The 20,676-nt window shown below is 45.6% G+C and overlaps 1 protein-coding gene across 13 annotated transcripts in view; it reads right to left on the reverse strand.

The window, feature by feature from the left end:
- SFMBT2 (Scm like with four mbt domains 2) overlaps nucleotides 1-20,676 on the reverse strand; it is a 181,795-nt gene that overhangs the window by 6,445 nt on the left and 154,674 nt on the right. For all 13 annotated transcript variants that reach the window (XM_081557206.1, XM_081557204.1, XM_081557209.1 and 10 more), the window contains 5 exons: nucleotides 14,967-15,076; nucleotides 4,440-4,615; nucleotides 3,155-3,321; nucleotides 2,568-2,831; nucleotides 1,691-1,819 (listed from right to left, as the gene is read on the reverse strand). In XM_081557206.1, the coding sequence (XP_081413332.1) occupies nucleotides 1,691-1,819; nucleotides 2,568-2,831; nucleotides 3,155-3,321; nucleotides 4,440-4,615; nucleotides 14,967-15,076 (846 nt within the window). The remainder of the gene's footprint in view (nucleotides 1-1,690; nucleotides 1,820-2,567; nucleotides 2,832-3,154; nucleotides 3,322-4,439; nucleotides 4,616-14,966; nucleotides 15,077-20,676) is intronic.

Here is a 20,676-nt window from a genome sequence, read left to right on the forward strand (position 1 = left end):
AGAATTGGGGCAGATTACTTACTGCATGGCTCTGATTCCCAAAAGGTGAGTGACTGGCAAAATTTTAGGAGTTTTGTGTTTTTATAAATGTGTGGCAGTTTCCTATATAATGTACATGTTTGCAGCATGAAATTATAGAGTATAGGCTTTTTAAGCAGCTGCTGTAACATTTCAGAATTAAAAAGCATATATTCTGGTAACAGGAAACTTGTAATTTTTGTAAAAGCTCCTGGTGATTATGACAGTCTCTGAGTTTATCACTCTGAATCAGGGGAGGGAAGGCATGTGGCTGTGATTCCATGTGCTGTGAATTCTCACACAGGCTAAACCCCCAGCTCCTCCTTGTTCACCTAAAAGCTCATCCGACACCTGAAGTAACCCCCTGGAGGCCTCATCACATCAGAGCTGCGGCATTTGGGCTCAAAGGTGAAAGAAAAAATTAGTAATTGAAGGTCTGAGAGAACAAAAACACCCACAAGTGCCCACAGACTTCAGGTAGCCCCACGAACGACAGCCTTCTACTGTGACAGGTGAAATGGCCTAGTGTAGAAGTTAAATCGAAATAAGGCTGCAATCAAGTAAATTCTACCTATTTTTCTCTCTATAAGAGAAATAAGTAGGGACACAGGGCTGAGTCTTTCAGTGACGTGCGAAGATGCACCTTGTTGATCCTAGGAGTGGCCAAGGGTCAGGAATGTTTTAGACGTCTTAACTTGGGAAGGCAGGAAACTTTCTGACATTTTACTATAAACAGGGATTAAAGTCTAATGAAGGACAACTCAGGATAAGCAATATTATAGCCTTTTCCTCAAATCAGCTTTGTTTTCACTTCCTTGCTTATTATCAGATATTTAGGAAAGGAATCAACACTGAATCTGATGAACAGTGAAAGCAGCGTTCAGTAAAACACGGTGGCCTGAGGGCTTCTGCCTCTGGGAAGATCAAGTAGACTTTTCTCTATTTTTCCAGAGACGTGAAAGCCCTGGGAATTACAAACAAGACAAACACAGGAAGACTCGGGGGTGTGGAGAGAGGAAGAAGACCAGCCAGGGACGTGGGACCCCAGATGGAACACGGTGGCCAGAGCTTCAGGCTTCTGTTTGTCTGCTGCCCTCCTGTGACTTTATCATCGTTGCTGTTCAGTCACTAAGTCGTGTCCGACTCTCTGCGACCCAGTGGACTGCAGCACGGCAGGCTTTCCTGTCCTCCATCTCCTGCAGTTTGCTCAAACTCGTGTCCTATGACTTTACTACTCAACAAGCGGGCATCCCAGAAGTGCCAATGGGCACCGATGAAGCAGCTCAACCAAAGCCTCTGCTCTCTCTCCTGAAAGGTGGAGCTGGCAAGACAGAAGTATCTCAGACGACAGCTGCTTGACTGCGGGACAAAGCATCCCCCACCCGCCAGCAAAGGCAAAGCCGGGAGCACTGACCACCAGCCTGGCCATGCCGCATAAGACCCCCCAGCACCCCCTCTCCCCTACCAAAGGGTATCCGAGAACACCCAGGGGAAATCCAAGATGTCATCTCCATCAGATGTCAGAGAGCCCCCACAGGGGTGCTGGTGGGACCACGTGTGGAGCCCTGGCTTCCTGTTCTCCTGCCTCTAGTGACAACAAAGCCCTTCCCCCTGGAGTGGCCGACTCCCAGGAAGCCAGCTGACACAGAAGACCCAGGACAGAAGCCCGTACCTGCTCCTGAAATATTTTGGCCAAGGGCGCACAATCTGTCAGCTTGATGAACCTCACCACATCCGTCACCGACCACTCCAGCGGGTTGCTCTCGAGAACCAACCTTTCTTCCTCCTCCTGCTTCACATCCTGCAGATGAAAGGAAAGCGAGAGGTCTTTTCATTGCTTCTTAGATGGTGGGACACACTCTGAACCCAGTGGGCTCCATCCAGACTTCCTGGACTGCACGCGACCTCCTCACTAGGTACCCAGGCAGACACAGATACAGCCAGTGTCCAGGGAGGCGCTAAGCAACTCATCTGGGCTGTGACTTTGCTTCTAAGACTTGTGCATCTTTAGAGGTAATAAAAAAAAAAAGAAAGAAAACAAGGCATGGCGATGGTGACTGTGACTCCCAAGCTCAGGAGGTCTGGGCCAGCTCGTCGCCAGCTCCATGCCTGATGGAGAAGTGGCAGGAGCCGGTGATTGTCCAAGAGGCCGCTCTGCCCCCGTGGACGTGTGTGATGCTGATGCTGGCAACATGCCAGCTGACTGTGTAACACGTGGGTTCAGGGGAGACCTGATGCCCTGGTTACACATTTTATAGCATCATAAGGTCTCCTAAGGAGGGAAAGCCCAGGGTTTAATGGGACCGTGAGGACTTGCCCTCTGTTCCTCTGACAAGAGTCCCTGTGGCTTTAAAGTCTTCCCCAGAACGCCATCCTGAGGCTCACTGCCCCCTTCACTGGATGCGGAGGCACCAGGATTTCTGGCCCCGATTCAGGAACTCAGCGGGAGCAGCTGCTAGAGATTCATCTTAAACTAGGGGCCTAAGTGCACCCAGAGCTGTCCCCACTGGGGACACCAGACAAGCCAGTCCATGTGACCCATGCTTCACCTCTGCTGCCTCCTGGCTGGCAGCCGGGCTCCGGGGGGCTCCTTCGGCCTGGGGGGCGGCCGGCGCCCTCCGGGCCCTGCGCGTCTTCTCCGTGGGGGCCTGGCGCTCAGCCTCCAAGCTGCTCCTCAGGGTCATGGCCCTCCGGGGCCGGGTGGAGGGCACCTCGGCTGAGGACGTGTCTGTCTGGTCATCACGGATCTCGGAACTGGTCTCCTCACTCCCAGAGTCATCGTCCATGGCGTCTGCATCCTCCTCTTCACTTTCCTAGGGGGATGGGAAGTGTGCTGAAGTGGCAGAGAAGGCAGGAGAGGGCCTGCAACTCCCCCGAGACCCTCCCCTGCCTGGCGCCTGTGCGCCCAGTGAGGTTTGTCCAAGGAGGCCCAGAAGACGGACCCCAGGGTCCCACCCAGGCCCCAGTGGCACCTCTGTCTGCTGGAGATGCTGCAGTGTTAAGTCTGTTCTACAAGTAAGACAGGGTACCGGTTCATGATTCCCACTGCTCAGCATCAAACCACAGCATTGGTATCAGCATGAAGCTAGGGCCCTACTTCCCTGTCAACCATCAGCAACATCCAAGCTGGACATACCTCTCCAGAGCCTGTGGCCAAGTCCACAGCAGACGATCTCCGCTTCTTCTGCACAAAAATGGATTTTCGTCGTTTCCTGCGTCTGGCCGGTTTAGGGTGTCCACTCTCAACGCGGCTTTCCCCAATTGGGGGCTTGCTGATCTTCCTTCTCTTCCCGTAATAATAAGCTACAGGGAGAGAGATGGTTAAAATTGTTGTTAAAAGGTTATACCCAGGGCATATGTGGAGGAAGAGGGAGGGAGGAGAGATGGAAAAAGGAAAGGAGAGGGGGGGAGAAGTGAGAGAGAGAGAGACATTTGAGACGAAGCTTCACATCCCGTTCGCATCTCAGGAAATAATTCTGACAAAAGGGCTCTACAGAGAGGAATCATGTCTCAATGCCCTTGTGGTCACAGGTATCAAGGGCAGAAGTGGTCCCTCTCAGAACTGGTGGTGAACACACAGGCCAAATTAATGGGGCATCTTTTTCCTTTTCAAATAGTGTTCCTCACCTCAGTAAAGTGTTATTCTTTACTCACTCAGTGGACACTTTCCTTCTGAATTCAACAGCAGAGGTATATGTCTGTGTTACCCCCTTAGAGTTCTACTTAGAAAATTCCTCAGCAAATTTCAATAATACTGATGTATTTCATAAGTTGAATGTCTAATCAACTAATTAAAACTGACTGCGATCCAGTTTTCAATTATGATCACCATCCAGAACGCTTCCTCAATTAACTGAAGCTTCAACTGTTCCGTATGGAGCTCTCATAAAAGAACCAAATGCACCAAAGGAAGCTTTATCTAATGACTGGAGGCATCACAAAGAAACTACCAAACGCACCCAGGTGACAGACGGGGGTCCACACATCTCCATGCTGCTGTACCGCAGAGGAAAGTCACCAGCCTCCAGACTGCAATTTCCTTGGATGCAAAATGACCAACCAAAACTATCTATTTCCAGTACCTCCCACTAGGTCCATAAAGATGGCGTTTATAGAAACTGTCGAGAAACCCCATGGGGAAAGTGAAAACACTTATACATTAGTGTCTGATACCCAGAGAGAACCATGGTGCAGCTCGTCCAGGACTGTGGTCCCAAAAGAAGCAGAGACACCCCTTCCGTTTCCTTACACCGGGAGAGAAACACACAAGTATCTGCCAAGCAAACCTTAAAGAATTCTCCTGCAGCTACTCCTGTGAAAAGCTATTTGAAAGGTCTGGAAAAAAAAAAAACACAGCCCACCAACTACATCACCCTACGGTGCAGACCCACAGGTCGCTGTTCCTTTCTCTTTCCACTTACTGTATTTGGTTTTGGTGTGAATAGAGCAGTTCTCTGGGCAGTTTTCAGAAACCAGCACAGGACTGAACAAATTTGGACAGCACTCGAGCTTGGCACAGACCCGGCGGCAGAAGTCCGCTACTTGGTCGGATGTGCGGACGATCTTGGCCACAGCCCGGTACGTTTTGCCTCTGTACCTGGAAACAGAGAAGGAAAGGTGAGGAAGAGACCACGGGCTCGCTCAAATCTATTCCACACAGTGGATTCCTAAGCAGCGCATTCGCTCTCTAACAACAGGGTGGGTTGGGTGTGGTTTCTCTTCCATCTGCTTTTATTGCTCCTTATGAGCTCACAGAACTGTTTTTAAGAAATGCCCAGTGCTGTGGGCAATGTTCGTGGTGACCACACGCATGGTCACTGACACCCAGAGGGAACACGGGATCCCGAAATAAAGGCCTCCACTCGGTGCAGTCTCACTAGTGAGCGAAGTCAAAGTCACTCAGTCATGTCTGACTCGGTGACTCCGTGGACTGCAGCCCATCAGGCTCCTCTGTCCATGGGATTCTCCAGGCAAGAATACAGGAGTGGGGAGCCATTCCCTTCTCCAGGGGATCTTCCCAATCCAGGGATCGAACCTGGGTCTCCTGCACTGCAGGCAGGCTCTTTACCGTCTGAACCACCAGGGAAGCCCACTCTCACCAGGGTCTAAACAACTGAACACCCCTCCAGAATGCTTCTGGAATCCAAACAGTGTCATTCATGGCTCAAGACTCAAGAAAAAAAATCTTCTCCTGCCCAAGAAAAACCGCATGAAATCACCAATGTAAAACTAGAACCCAGATCTTCTGAAAAGCAGGTTGGATGGCTTCCTGTCTTAAAAATAGATACCACAACCCTATATGCGAGACAGAAAAAGAGACATAGATGCACAGAACAGTCTTATGGACTCTGTGGGAGAAGGTGAGGGTGGGACGACCTGAGAGAATAGCATTGAAACATGTATATTATCATATGACAAACAGAATGCCAGTCCAGGTTCAATGCATGAGACAAATGCTCAGGGCTGGGGCAGTGGGATGACCCAGAAGGATGGGATGGGGAGGGAGGTGGGAGGGGGGTTCAGGAAGGGGAACACATGTAAACCCATGGCTGATTCATGTCAATGTATGGCAAAAACCACTACAATAATGTAAAGTAATTAGCCTCCAACTAAAATCAATAAATTAATAATAAAAAATAAAAGGTACTGCAGCCCTCATTCAAATGCTTAGGATTAACAATGCTATAAATCACCCTGGCTGAAAAGGTAAGTTCTTGGAAATAGGTTTGAGTCACCTTTCAATATAGTTTTTAAAACTACCATTGGTACAAAATGATTATAAATTTCTCAGTTGACAGCAGATGCCAGGTCTTCATTTAATTCACATCTCACTAAACTTAAGAGTCCACTGTGGACATGGAACAACAGACTGGTTCCAAATAGGAAAAGGAGTACGTCAAGGCTGTATATTGTCACCCTGCTTATTTAACTTCTATGCAGAGTACATCATGAGAAACGCTGGGCTGGAAGAAACACAAGCTGGAATCAAGATTGCCGGGAGAAATATCAATAACCTCAGATATGCAGATGACACCACCCTTATGGAACAAAGTGAAGAAGAACTAAAGAGCCTCTTGATGAAAGTGAAAGAGGAGAGTGAAAAAGTTGGCGTAAAGCTCAACGTTCAGAAAACTAAGATCATGGCATCTGGTCCCATCACTTCATGGGAAGTAGATGGGGAAACAGTGGAAACAGTGTCAGACTTTATTTTTTTGGGCTCCAAAATCACTGCTGATGGTGATTGCAGCCATGAAATTAAAAGACGCTTGCTCCTTGGAAGGAAGGTTATGACCAGCCTAGATAGCATATTTAAAAGCAAAGACATTACTTCGCCGACAAAGGTCTGTCTAGTCAAGGCTATGATTTTTCCAGTGGTCATGTATGGATGTGAGAGTTGGACGGAGAAGAAAGCTGAGCGGCGAAGAATTGATGCTTTTGAACTGTGGTGTTGGAGAAGACTCTTGAGAGCCCCTTGGACTGCGAGAAGATCCAACCAGTCCATCCTAAACGAGATCAGTCCTGGTTGTTCATTGGAAGGACTGATGTTGAAGCTGAAAACTCCAGTACTTTGGCCACCTCATGCGAAGAGTTGACTCAATGGAAAAGTCCCTAATGCTGGGACGGATTGGGGGCAGGAGGAGAAGGGGACGACAGAGGATGAGATGGTTGGATGGCATCACCGACTCGATGGACATGGGTTTGGGTACACTCCAGGAGTTGGTGATGGACAGGGAGGCCTGGCATGCTGTGATTCATGGGGTCACAAAGAGTCGGACACGACTGAGAGACTGAACTGAGGACCCATCAAAACAACTGGGCTTATTAAAGGTCCATCTGCCCTTGATGGACCCCCTAATTTTTAAGTGGAAATTCTGACCAATAATTGATTTTCCAGCAAAGATGCACGGAGTGGTAACTCTGGCTGAGAACCTTTGTGTTAGTTTTAGGAAAAACTGCCCGAGAGAAAGAACCACCAGGAAGGCCGGCCTTGTCAGTTTCCACATCAGCAGGGCCCAACTGCTCTTTTACACACTTGTGTACAGATCTTCCTTGACTTCTGATGGGGGCTGTGTTCAGTCCCTCGGTCATGTCCGACTCTGTGTGATTCCATGGATTGTAGCCCGCCAGGCTCCTCTGTCCATGGGATTCCCCAGGCAAAAATAATGGAGTGAGTTACCATTTCCTTCTCCAGGGGATCTTCCCAATTCAGGGATCAAACCTGTGTCTCTTCAGTCTCCTGCACTGGCAGGTGGATTCTTTACCACTAGTATTAGTTGCTCAGTCGTGTCTGACTCTTTGCAACCTCATGGACTGTAGCCTGCCAGGCTCCTCTGTCCATGGGACTTCTCCAGGCAAGAATACTGGCATGGGGAGCCATTCCCTTCTCCAGGGAATCTTTCCGACCCAGGGATCGAACCAAGAACTCCTGCACTGCAGGTAGATTCTTTATACCACTCGGGCTACCTAGGAAGCCTCCTCTGATAGAGGTTACATCCCAATAAACCCATTGTGTGTTGAAAATATCCTACATTGAAAATGCAATGTATTAATAATACATCTAATGTACCAAACCACAGCTTCACCTGCCCACCATAAATGTGCTCAGGAAACTCACATTAGCCTATGGTTGGGTAAGACCATCTGGCATAAAGCCTATTTCATGATCAAGTGTTGAATATCACATGTAATTAACTGACAACAGAAGTGAAAAACAGAAGGGTTGTCTGTGTCTAGGACAGTTCTAAGAGTACGGTTGTTTACCCTTGTGGTCTCGTGGCTAACGGGGGGCCGTGGCCTCCGCCCACCACCACAGAGGACAGGGCTGCACAGAAGCCTGGGGAAGATTAACAGTCTCACATCCAAGTATGGTTTCAGTTGAACGCATGTAGCTTTCACAACACTGTAAAGCTGAAAAATCAAGTTGAGCCATCTTCAGTCGGAGGGGTGTCTCCAACAGCCTCAAAACACAGCAGGGACCACGGGCAATTTGTACAAAGGAAAGTATAACGTGAGATAGTCACTGCTGCAATTTGTGAATTACATATTTCATGTTCCAAACCTAGATCTGGTTCACTAAGAACAATGGGATAGATAAGCTGCTTTTGAGTTTCTGTCAACTTGTTTTTTCCTTCCTGTCCTTCTGAAGGCTCAACAACCGTATGCCAGTGACATTCTTCTTTAGGCGGGGCATGTGGCCGCAGCTCAAAAGCAGGGGCCAGTGCCTCTCACTTTATCCCACAGTGTGAGTCCACAACACTTCGCCTTGGGAGTTTATTCAGTGCCCAGCAAGGCTGCTGTAAACCTGACAATAACGTTTCTGAAGCACATTCGACAAGTTCTCTGAAGAAAAAGGGGGAAATGTTGAATGGGACTGTCAGCCAGGCCACAGCAGACACAAATAACACTCCTGGAAGGAAGGAGGGAATGAGGAAAAGGTCACGGGGAGGAAGTGATGAAGGTGCAAGGATAATGAAAAGACGGGGAGGAGAGAGCCGCAGGAGGACACTGGGGGAAGAGCAGACCCTCGGGTCAGATGGTCCTCAGAGAGGAACGCTGGCTACATTTTTGCTTTCTCGAGACTTCTTCCTTTCTCCCACAGCACTGCTGCATTACCAAAGTTCCAGAGAAATCTGGGTGTGAGAAAGTAATCCGCTGAGGGGAGGGGGTGCTGAGCTGACATGGGTATCAGACGCACACTGTGAAACAGGACAGGAAGGCAGAGGACCACAGAGGGACTGGCTCCCTGACGGCCACGTGGGGATCCACGCAGACCCCAGAGTGCACAGAAAGACTATCTGAAGAGGAAGATGGCTTACCATTCAACAGATGCAGAAAGAAGCTTTCTTGCAGATTCCGTTATCAGACTCAAAGCAGAAACTTCTGAGAAACAAGGATCATCATAAATCCCCTCTTTGGGGCATAAGTCCCAGGGGTAAACCTACTATAAATCTCTTGGAGAAATTCCATGGCCTTGAAGAATAAAGACCTTTCTTGCCTGCATAAACTATCCTGACCTTTCTGATCTCCCAGGTTTTCTCTTAAAAACCCATTTGTATTTCCCAAAGAAACCTATTTTTTCTTCCCCTAGAGGTTTTTTCTTCCCACTCTGTCCCCCCTACTGTTATGTCTGACTTAGGTGTAAGCTCCAAACCTCAGCACACAGCACTCTTGCCTGTGCATGCACCCCACCAGCACCAATGGTTTTGTATTTTGCTATCTTTTGTCAGTTTACTTTACAGGCTCCCAGGCACTGAACCTAAGAGGGTAGATGAAGGGGCTCATCTACCCAACATCAATAAGGAAGTGTGTAGCCTTCCAATAACTTCCTACCAACTAAAGATTTACAGCCATGTGTGAGTACAAAGTAATGCTCAAAATTCTCCAAGCCAGACTTCAACGGTACATGAACCAAGAACTTCCAGATGTTCAAGCTGGATTTAGAAAAGGCTGAGGAACCAGAAATCAAATTGCCAACATCCACTGGATCATCGAAAAAGCAAAAGAGTTCCAGAAAAACATCTATTTCTGTTTTATTGACTACACTAAAGCCTTTGATTATGTGGATCACAACAAACTGTGGAAAATTCTTCAAGAGATGGGAATACCAGACAATCTTACCTGCCTCCTGAGAAATCTGGATGCAGGTGAAGTAGCAACAGTTAGAACTGGGCATGAAACAACAGATTGGTTCCAAATTGGAAAAGGAGTACATCAAGGCTGTATATTGTCACCCTGCTAATTTAACTTATATGCAGAGTACACCATGAGAAACGCTGGGCTGGATGAAGCACAAGCTGGAATGAAGATTGCCAGGAGAAATATCAATAACCTCAGATATGCAAATGACACCACCCTTGTGGCAGAAAGTGAAGAACTAAAGATCCTCTTAATGAAAGTGAAAGAGGAGAGTGAAAAAGCTGGCTTAAAACTCAATATTCAAAAAACAAAGATCATGGTATCGGGCCACATCATTTCATGGCAAATAGATGGGGAAACAATGGAAACGGTGACAGATTTTATTTGCTTTGGATCCAAAATCACTGCAGATGGTGATTGCAGCCATGAAATTAAAAGATGCTTGCTCCTTGGAAGAAAAGCTATGACCAACCTAGACAACATATTAAAAAGCAGAGACATTACTTTGCTGACAAAGATCTGTCTAGTCAAAGCTATGGCTTTTCCAGTAGTCATGTATGGATGTGAGAGTTGGAGTATAAAGAAAGCTGAGCACCAAAGAATTGATGCTTTTGAACTGTGGAGTTGGAGAAGACTCTTGAGAGTCCCTTGGACTGCAAGGAGATCCAACCAGTCTATCCTAAAGGAAATCAGTCTTGAATATTCATTGGAAGGATTGATGCTGAAGCTGAAACTCCAATACTTTGGCCACCGGATGCAAAGAATTGACTAACTAGAAAAGACTCTGATGCTGGGAAAGATTCAAGGCAGGAGGAGAAGGGGACGACAGAAGATGAGATGGTTGGATGGCATCACCGACTCAATGGACATGAGTGAGTAAGCTCCAGGAGTTGGTGATAGACAGGGAAGCCTGGCATGCTGCAGTCCATGGTGTCGCAAAGAGTCAGACACGACTGAGCACCTGAACTGAACTGTGAGTGCACGTGGCAAGTTGGAGAAAAACACACAAAGATAGAGGAACAAGAGTTTTGGGGAAAACAGTCTCTCTTCTCTTTCAGTTAAGAGTTAAGAAAATCAAAATGGGCCTTGAGTCAAAAAGAAATACAGAATAAAACCACCAAAGCTAGTTCAAGCAGAATGACTTCAATGTGGTCTAAGTTCTATCATTCATCTACAAAATGACCCATATTGGGACCTTTTTAAAAAAAATAATTTGTGATGCAAGATTTACTTGTGACAGAAATATGATAACAGAGAATAAGGTTCCAGCCTGTTAAGTTGAATTTACATTCTGAAATATTTAAGGAAGAATTAAAAGGGAAAAAAAGATGATGACTGAAGAAACAAGGATGCTTGGCAAGTGGTGAGAAAAATCCCTCTTCTCATTAGAAGTAAACAGTAAGAAATGGCCCCAATTTCTTTCAAAACAAAGCTTGTACTTCCTTGGCCATGTCTTCTTAATCTAGAACTCGGGTCTAGAAAGTGCAATACTGGCTTTCAGTCTTAAGATACTCAACTCAGAAATTTCTCTCTTCTTTCTTGATTCCTGTATTTCAAGTTATGGGAACTCTGTGTGATAAACGGGGTGTATATTTATTTTACAAAAGACAATTCTGATTGAGAACACCCTCAACTAGTTTGTGTGACCCAGAAATCCTCTGCCCAATCTTGATGAATTTATTACACACCAAAAATTGTCTTCTCTTTAGAAACTGGCTTACCTGCTTGCTTATAATAATGTTTACAGCATACATTTTCAGGAGAGCATATTTCTCAAATCCTAGCGAAGTAAAAATTAACATGAACAGACAAAATCTTTTTCAGTGAAAAGTCTCTCAGGGAATTCTTTTTCAAGTAATTCTCTTCAATAGCCAAGTATTACATCTTACCATTCACAAAGTATGGGCATGAATAAATGCCCCTGAAAAAGTCAAATAAATGAAAACACATGCAAAATTAGTCATTGCTTGTGAAAAAATGAACCAAAACATCACTGCCATAGATTTGAACACGACTCACCTAAGGGTAACGATTTGACTTTATCTGATTTTATCCCCTTGTTTCTGCCTAAGTGATTAAGAAATCTAATTCACTCAAAAATTACATCAGGATATTTCCTCTTTAAGTATTCTGCATCACTGTAACAAAAGACTGGGACACTCTATTAAAACTCCACCCAGGTTTTATAAAGATTGTCACAAAAGTCATTCACACAACAGCTAACTGTCTTTTCTTCCCCCTCAGGAAGATTCTATATACATTTTGGAAAACATATGTAAATGTCTCTAAATGCAGAGGATAGGAATTCTTTTAAATCCTCCTAAGGTATGGCCAAGCATAGCCTAAATTCTTTCTCCTAATATTCAAAATAATGTAGGTTGATTTAGTAATGTCAATCCATCAGAAACAAGCAACCTTCTCATCTAGAACTGCTGAAGTGAGCTACACTAGCATCCCTTTTTCCCTTTTCAACAGAGCTATTCCTGGTTTTGCCTTTCAATCCATGTTGTAAACTCATTATATGATAGACTCATACAGTCTTCAAATAGTTCAATAATCTGTTCTGGTATAAAAGATACGCAGGCATGCTAAATCGCTTCAGTTGTGTTGGACCTTTTGTGACCCCATGGACTGCAGCCCACCAGTTGTTGGATAAATAGGCAAAAATTGCTGGGGGAAAACAACAGATGACAGTGTTTATTTTTCTTCTATTTATGGGTCAAATCTTGTCACTACTGTCCATGGGGTTCTCAGGAGTCATGTACAGATGTGAGAGCTCCATAAAGAAGGCTGAGTGCCAAAGAATAGATGCTTTCGAACTGTGGTGCTGAAGAAGACTCTTGAGAGTTCCTTGGGCTGCAAGATCAAACCAATCCATCCTAAAGGAAATTAACCCTGAATATTCATTGGAAGGACTGACGCTGAAGCTGAAGCTCCAATACTTTGGCCACTTGATGTTGACGAGACGACTCACTGGAAAAGACCATAATGCTAGGAAAGATTCACGCTAAAAGAAGGTGGTGGAAGAGGTTACGGATTGCATCACCGATTCAACAAACATGAATCTGAGCAAACTCCAGGAGATAGTGAAGGACAGGGGAGCCTGGCGTGCTGCAGTCCACGGGGTCACATAGAGTCGGACATGACTTAGGGACTGAACAACAACAACCTTGTCAATGTCACCCCCACCTTCTTACATAAATAGGTCTTTTCAGAAGAGGAAAAAACCAATCAGAACCCCCAGATGTTAAGTGCCAGCATTTGCAAAATCCTACGGATGAAGAGCTCGTATTATTTCTTCCTGAGAACACTCTCTGTGATGTTATAATTTGAGGACCACGGCCAAGACAAGTAAATGCATTAAAGCAGCTCTCCCCTTCGCTGAGTTAATTTATTCATGACAGAAAGCATTTCAGCCTTCAGCAAAATGGGAAGAAGTCAACTCTCCTTCCATTCGCACCAACGAAAACATCAATGATATCATGATCTAAAAAAGTTGTCGTTTCACATCAGAAGGAAAGAGGTGAATCAACACATAGTATTATAAGGGGTGTTCCCTCTGACTATAAATCTGTCATCATTAGCAGCTGCTTTGAGATGCTACTCTGATTCAGATGCTTGAAACCCACTTCAGACGCACATTTTCTCATTACAAGTTGCTATGTAAGATTCTGCTAAGACACATGCTGTCATGTTTGATATAATCGGTAATATGCTGCCTTTACAAGGCAGCAAGGCTGGGTCACACTGTGTCTGTTTTGATTGTGTCAGGCTGGTTTCATAAAAGCTCTGATCAACCTGGGAACATTAAAATGAGTGCAAACAGTGCAAAATAAACTCTCCCTGTCACTTTGGGAATTTGGAGCGAGTTTCTGGCTTCCTTATGGAGCTGGGGAGATTTTAATGGAATTTAAGATTGCTGTACTTTTACTATTTCAATATCCTTAGGTATATTTTAGAGGTATTGAATTTTACAGAAAAATTTTAAAACTAGAAATAAGAAGGGCTTTCTGTGAAAATACTTGCCCGGGTTACCTGCCTCCACTACCAGTAGGAACTGACCTTGGAAGAAAACGTTTTACTGCAGCTAAGGACCACCAACTTACATGAAGTAGAAAAATAAAGATTATTAGATTCGAAAATAACATGTTTTGTTTTGGGGGGCTACAGGTGAAGCTCATTTGAATATTCCTTTGAAAAGAAGGGCAGGGTGAAATTTGGTGTTACCCTTTATCAACATGATGCTTCCAACAGCTCAACACTCTCCTTATTTACATGTATTATATATTCCCTTTAACTTCTGTGATTTTGCAGAGTATTACTGGACCTTAGATGACTTTTATTGTATCTAAAATTATAGAGATGCTCAAAAAAGACACAAGGAAAGGCTGAGTGGATAGCTAACACTGAATGCAAACTAACTGCAAATTTCGCCACACCTGCACTCAGTCCTCATGTAAGTTAACTCCTGAAGAACACACTGTTGGTCACAGAAATTATTCAATACTCTTCAATTTTCACTCCTTTCTCTAAAAGAGGACTTAAGTATGCTCTAGTCATTGAAAAGTAGTTCAAAAGTAGTTTAAAAGTAGTTTAAAACAGCATCATTTTCCAAATGTTACAGCAAAATGCAGTCTTAGCACGCCGTGATACACGAAGTGGACCCAGGAAAATGTATTCCATTGCGAAAGAACTAAGTGAATATTAAAAGCCCTCTGAAACCATCAAAGCAATTATTAACCATCAAGCTATTTTGAGAGATGGGTCTTTTTCTATCCATCTCCTAAAGAACTCACTCATAGGAAGCCAGTGAGTGTGCTTAGTTTGAGTTCCAGAAACTTAAAGCAAAGAAAAATAGCACCTTTCCAATTAGCCTGTTTCCAAATAAAGTAAGTGACCAACTATATGTCCACCCACAGCGTTTTAACCAAAATCAGAGACACTGGTTCTTCCTGTTTTTTAAAATTCTCAACTCTAAGGATAAGGAACGTCTGTACCTGCCATGAACTTTACAGTATCAGATATTAAAGTCTGGTGATGAAAAACGTATAATAATGTTAAGAGAACTCCTCTCTTTATATAAATGTTTCCCTTTGGGTTGAATAATCCATCAGCACGTTTTTATTCTGAACATTTAACACAATAAACTCCATGTAGGCAGCACATCTGTGTGGGGCACCCAGAACTGCAGAACAACAGTCCTTCTGTTGATTCCACTTCTCTGGGCCATGTCAAAAACAGGAAGGACCAGTTTCAAAGGGGCAGATAAAGAAAGTTGAGAACCCCCATCTTCCAGAATTGAAGACACCTACTTGGCCTTCAGTGTCTCCTCCTGAAAGTTCCAGTGTGGGTCTTCCACCAGCTGTAATTCCCGTAACACCCTCCCAGGCTTGTAAGCTGCGTTGATGAGCATGCTCAGAACCTGTTGGGAAAAACACGGAATGGCCATGAACTTCAACTGCATCCATTTCTGCTAAAACGAGAAAGCACCCCGGTGACACTTTCAGGGTGTCTGCCCTCTATTCAGTGATAGGCTGGATGGAATCGGAGAGGACATTTTGCAGACTGGCACCAACGATGTCTCCATCAATGGGATAGGAAGGCAGAGAAATCCAAGGCCTCTGCCTGGGAGAGTGTGAGTCGCTGGGGGGAAAGAGGGGTGGGGGTGGCCAGCTCTCGCTAACCTTCTGGATTGCAGAAAAACTGGACTGTTTTCTCCAAAGCCCCACTGATCATCCTTCAACTGGATTCCCCTTCAGTATGATCGGTTACTAAGAATTCCATCTTATTCTTAAAAATATATTTCAAAAGGAATCACTAAGACGGAGATGATAGATTTGTGCCCACACTTTTGGATAAGCTTCAAATATCTGTACAGAGGGCTAACAAATTATTTGAAACTCACCTAATGCTGACCCAACTTATGGATATTTAACATTACGACAATTCTCAGAGATGGGAGTGTTTCAAAAGGAAGTTTGAGTATCTAATGTCATCTGACAGCTTCCTCAAACTACCCCTTCGCTACCAAGTCCCAAGTGCAAAAAAACAAGCATATGACCAGATCCACTGCAATACATGCAAGGACCAGACACTCCCTCTAAAGACTCAACTTCAGGCTCTGAGACACTCATCTTTCCAAAGGCAAACCCTCACCACCAACGAACATTTGTGAGTTCTGGCATGCTCGTGAGCCATTGCTACTGGGATACAGAGTGCAAAAAAAAAAAGTGAAGGTGCAACGCAGCACATAAAGGAACCCTGGGACCTCAGGGGCTTTGTTCCATGAAATGCCCATTCACTGAAGACCTGCCCTGTGCCGGGCCCCAGAGCACAGAGGCAGGACACGGAGCCACTGTTCCTGAAGTCCCTTCCCAACCAGACGAGGAATGAGCCAGGCTCTGAGTTAATGTGCTGTGTTTCGAGCAAAAACCCACTACGAGAGTGAGAAAAACCTCTCACTGAGCTGGAGGATGCTGGCCGTATTGCTGAAGCACCTAGGATTCTGCGGAGGAGATCAGCACAGGATCTATGAGAAGGCAACAGAAGAGAGGTACGCGTGTGCGCACATTCTCAGTCGCTCAGTTGTGTCTGACTCTTTGCAACCCCGTGGACTGTAGCCCACCAGGCTCCTCCATCCATGGGATTCTCCAGGCAGGAATACTGGAGTGGGTCGCCATGCCTTTCTCCAGGGGATCTTCCCAACCCAGAAATCGAACCCGAGTCTCCTGCAGTTCCTGCAGTGCAGGCGGATTCTTTACTGCTGAGTCACTGGGGAAGCCCCCAGATGAATGGTATGTTGCAGAAATTTTCAAGTCTCAGTTTTCATGTACCTGGCGTGTTCCAGGATGTAACCAGCATGGTCTGAACTCTGCTTTAATTCTGAAAAACAAAGCTTTCTCATCACTGAGGATTTGATATTAAAAAATTCTTTACTTTCAGCAGTTAGCCTGGTGAGTGTCTTTTTCTCATCTGGGCAGCATTTTGCTGTGTTCCTAGGTGCCTGTAAAGCCCCACCAAGCGAAAACAGTTCCGCCAAGCACTCAATGGCCAAAACATAGCAATACAAGCAGTTCTGGTGTGTTTATGTTTTCTCTATTAGAATAATCATCTGGTTTTATTATTTATTGTCAGTACAATTTACAGAAACTGAGTTTAAAAATAAATCCAATTGGCACTGGCTGAAATCACACACCAAGTGTTTATCAACAGACAATAAAATTTCACCCCAGTCTCGTCACTGTGCTTCACTGAGAAAACCCTAGAGCTACATCTTATTTGTACATCGAAATGCATTTTGTGACTATGAAAAGCAAATGCCTTCCAGACTTCAATTCAGAGTGGAAACGGCCTGCAATTAAATCGTAAACAGCATGCGATATTGAATAATTTTCCTATGGCTTCTCTCGATGTCACATCGTATGTCTCTAAATTCAACAGGCTCTCTACAAAACCCTGGGACTGTGAGCGGAATAATTTGTGTGTACCTGACATTGTGGTGCATTATAGTTCTCTTCATGAAAATAATGAAGTTGACAGCTGTTACGACGACCCAAGTTAGACTGAATTACTGAACCTTGCAAAGCATCAGAATTCACGTCATTGTGCTCTTGATCACAAAAGGGAGCACACAACTTGCCCTCAAATAACCGACAAGGGTGTTCGCTGTGAAGCCGATGAACACTATCCCCAATAAACTGGCGTGAGACTGGTCTAAGTAACTCCAAAAGGAAACTGGCGCTGCAGCAACGTCTCACTGGATTTCTTAGGGTTCATGAGGTGTGTATTTATTATCACAGAGAAGCAATAGCCCTCATATAGCTGAACGGATCTGGGATGGGAGCTTTCCCTCCCTCTCAGGCATATGGGGACACAGCAAGAAGGTGGCTGCATGCAAACCAGGAAGAGTCCTCACCCACCTGCTGGGCTGGCCCCCAATGGAGGACCTAGAGCCTCAGACCCATGAGCATCCATGTCTGCATCCTGAGCTGCCTGGTCCAGCCCATGGTGCCCTGTTACAGCAGCCCGCACCCACTGGACAACATCCCCTCCCACCTCATCCTCTCCTTCCTCTCCCCTGGACTGTCACCCTCTGTGTGTGCACGGGGCTTCAACCTCCTGTCTTAAAGGAGGAAAACTCCTTTCTCTCTCCATCTCTCATCTTTGGTCCCTCACCTCACTCCTGTCTCCACTGAAGAAAACCCTCAAGAATCGCCTACACCCATGGACTTCTCTCTCTCTCCTTCAGCTCCTGAGGGACACAACTGGAAGGGGCTTCCAGGAAACAGGTCTTATCAAGATCGCCTGAGATGCCGGCTTTGCCAAAAAGGAGTCCTTCTCGGCCTTGTCCTAATCCACCCCGTCAGCAGCTGGTGCCACTGCCCGTCACTTCCTCCTCTGCAGATACTTTCTACCCTTACCCTCAGGACCCCAGGCTCTCCTGATCCTTGTGCCCCCCCAAACGACAGTCACCTCAGGGTGCAACCACTGGACTGTCCTCCTCCACCTATATTCACCCCACAGTGCACCTGGCTGCAAACACTGTCCACACACTAGCAAACCCATGGTCACCAAATGTGTATTTGACTCTCATGCCCATCTCCAACTGGATGTACAAGAGGCAAACTTGCACTTGCCCAAATTAGACAGATTTACCCTGTCCCACAGTTCCCTCCCCTTGCTGTTAAAGTCTCCGTGAATTCTGTTACTCTCATAGTCCATATCCAGTTCACTAGGAAACCCTCCCTGTATCCAAAACGTGTTGATTTATTTGTTTACCATCACTCTCTCTAGAACCTAATCCTCGAGAAATCAGGGGCTTCATTTTGTTCGTTGCTTTATTCATTGTAGCTAGAACCATGCCTGGCAATAGGAGGTGCTCAATGAACAATTTGGGGGATTTCTTCAATGAATTTCAAGATGGGCACTGAAATTAAATTACTCTGTACACCTAAAAATTAATGAATGATTGATTCACACCAAAAATTTGTTTGGTACCATAAAATCTATATCAATGGAGGGAAGCTCAGGAGGTAGCACTTGCCACTGATTTTCTTTCCTACAAAATCCTATCCTATGGTACAATGAGAAAATTCAACAAAGGTATCTTATCTTCTTTATAATAAACCTTAACAAGAAAAAAATTACATTTTCCCCAACCTTCCCGGACACCGTCTACTTAATTCCCGTGTCACACATTACATATGTGCTATAGTTTCCACCATCCACACACTTGGTACACAGTTCTCAATGGTCAATGTTCAGCATAAAATCCAGAGAATATCATCCAGAGGCATGTCTGCATCTCTGACTTTGTTGACTGACTTAACCGGGTAGGCACGATTTTTCCTCTTTCCAGTATAACCTGAAATGCCTAAGTCCTTGCTGTGAGGCTGAGGGCAGGGGGGGAATCAACTCACCTGGGGGGCACAGCTCTTGCTCACCTTGACCACCATCCACCCCAGCACAGTGCCGACCAGCACGTGCTTATGACTCTTGAATTGCTTTGGACCTGTCTAAATGGATGGATGGATGGATGATGTTTCATTCTCTCCTTGGTTCCCATAGCTAGGAGACTATTTGACATGACAGTAACTGCTAAGTGTGCAATAACTGATGGAAAAATCCTTGGAAGGTGTAGATGGGCAAAAAGAAATATACATGGACCATTCAGTCCTCACACCAACTTTTGCACTTTCTGAGGCTAAAGAGCTACTAAGCTCACAGAAGCAGACTGCAGGAGATAAAAGTCTCTGGTCCACCACCCTCTCAGAGCTCAAGACCACCATACGCCCCACACAAATGCCAGTGTGGTGTCCATGTGCACAGACCTCATCTACCTGTAGAAGAAGCAGGGGGAAAACAGCCATCAGTCTACATTTTCCAAAGTCAGAGAAACCTTTAACTACGAACACGCCTGACGGTCCAATAAAGCAAACATGCTCTGTCTTTGCTCCAATGATCTCATTCTCTGTAAGTGAAATGCAACCTGAAACCAAACACAGGTCCAGGGCAGCACTATTAGCATAAAGACTGGCTTGGCAGACATACTTTTCTTGCACTCGTAGAACAAAAGCGCTTGCTTCTTTTTTTGTTCTCTTTCCTGCTTCATGCATTTTCTGAACATCAGCAAAAAACTAGTTCTGTCATCAAAAAACTGCTCTGGCCTGGCTTTTCAACTTGGCTGCTGGCACCTATCAGAGAATCGATCAGGGCTAACTACTGTTGACCAAATATGTAGCAAAGTAAACTAGTCAAGCTTCAGAGAGAGACTGGCCTTATGGTCACCATATTTGTTAACAGGGACCCCAGGTGGCCATGGACCTCACAACCTCGTGGGTGTGACACGGTCTCACAGGGACTTTAAACAAGTACCAGGTTTGTGTCAGTCCCCCGTTCCATTCTGATTGTTGGCAACAAAGTCAGGCACAATACAGGCAGGGGACAAGGCTGTGGCAAGGATGACCTCATGGGCCGAAACTGCTGGGGGACTTGGGAGCCCAGTCCTGGTCTAGGGGCCTTATTTTATACTGTGACAGGAATTCCCATGTGTAAGCTGGGCTTGGTTTCTTCTCTGACCAAGTCTAACATCTGCAGGGTCTACAGTCTGTGTCAACTTACACAGCTGGAGCTCACCTCCCACCCTGACCTTCCTAAGGCCCTTGAGAGGGGCTGCACTCCCCACCCAATACCATCTCCCTTTAGCTATCAATTTCTCTTCAATGGGGTCCACTCGCCACTTAGGCTGGGCCAGGCCTCCAATGATTTGGGGATGTAAAATATGAAGGTGATGGGTCTAAAGAAAAGCAGGTCTAAATAAGAACACAGGCCAAGCGCCAGGGATGGGGTGCAGGCCCCAGGACTCTCTGGACTCAGATTTCTGCACTTTTCAGGCCCGGCCCTGTGGTCCGCACATTCAAGGTGCTTCCAGCATTCCTTCCCGTGATCCCACCAATGGTCCAAGCTCAGCTGCCTTTCCAGTCCCTAGAGCCGGCGGTCCCCTTCCCCCAGCCCACAGGCCCT

The sequence above is a fragment of the Giraffa tippelskirchi genome, chromosome 13 (assembly GCF_054371585.1).
Source record: "Giraffa tippelskirchi isolate mGirTip1 chromosome 13, T2T-mGirTip1v1.2.pri, whole genome shotgun sequence".
NCBI lineage: Eukaryota > Metazoa > Chordata > Mammalia > Artiodactyla > Giraffidae > Giraffa > Giraffa tippelskirchi.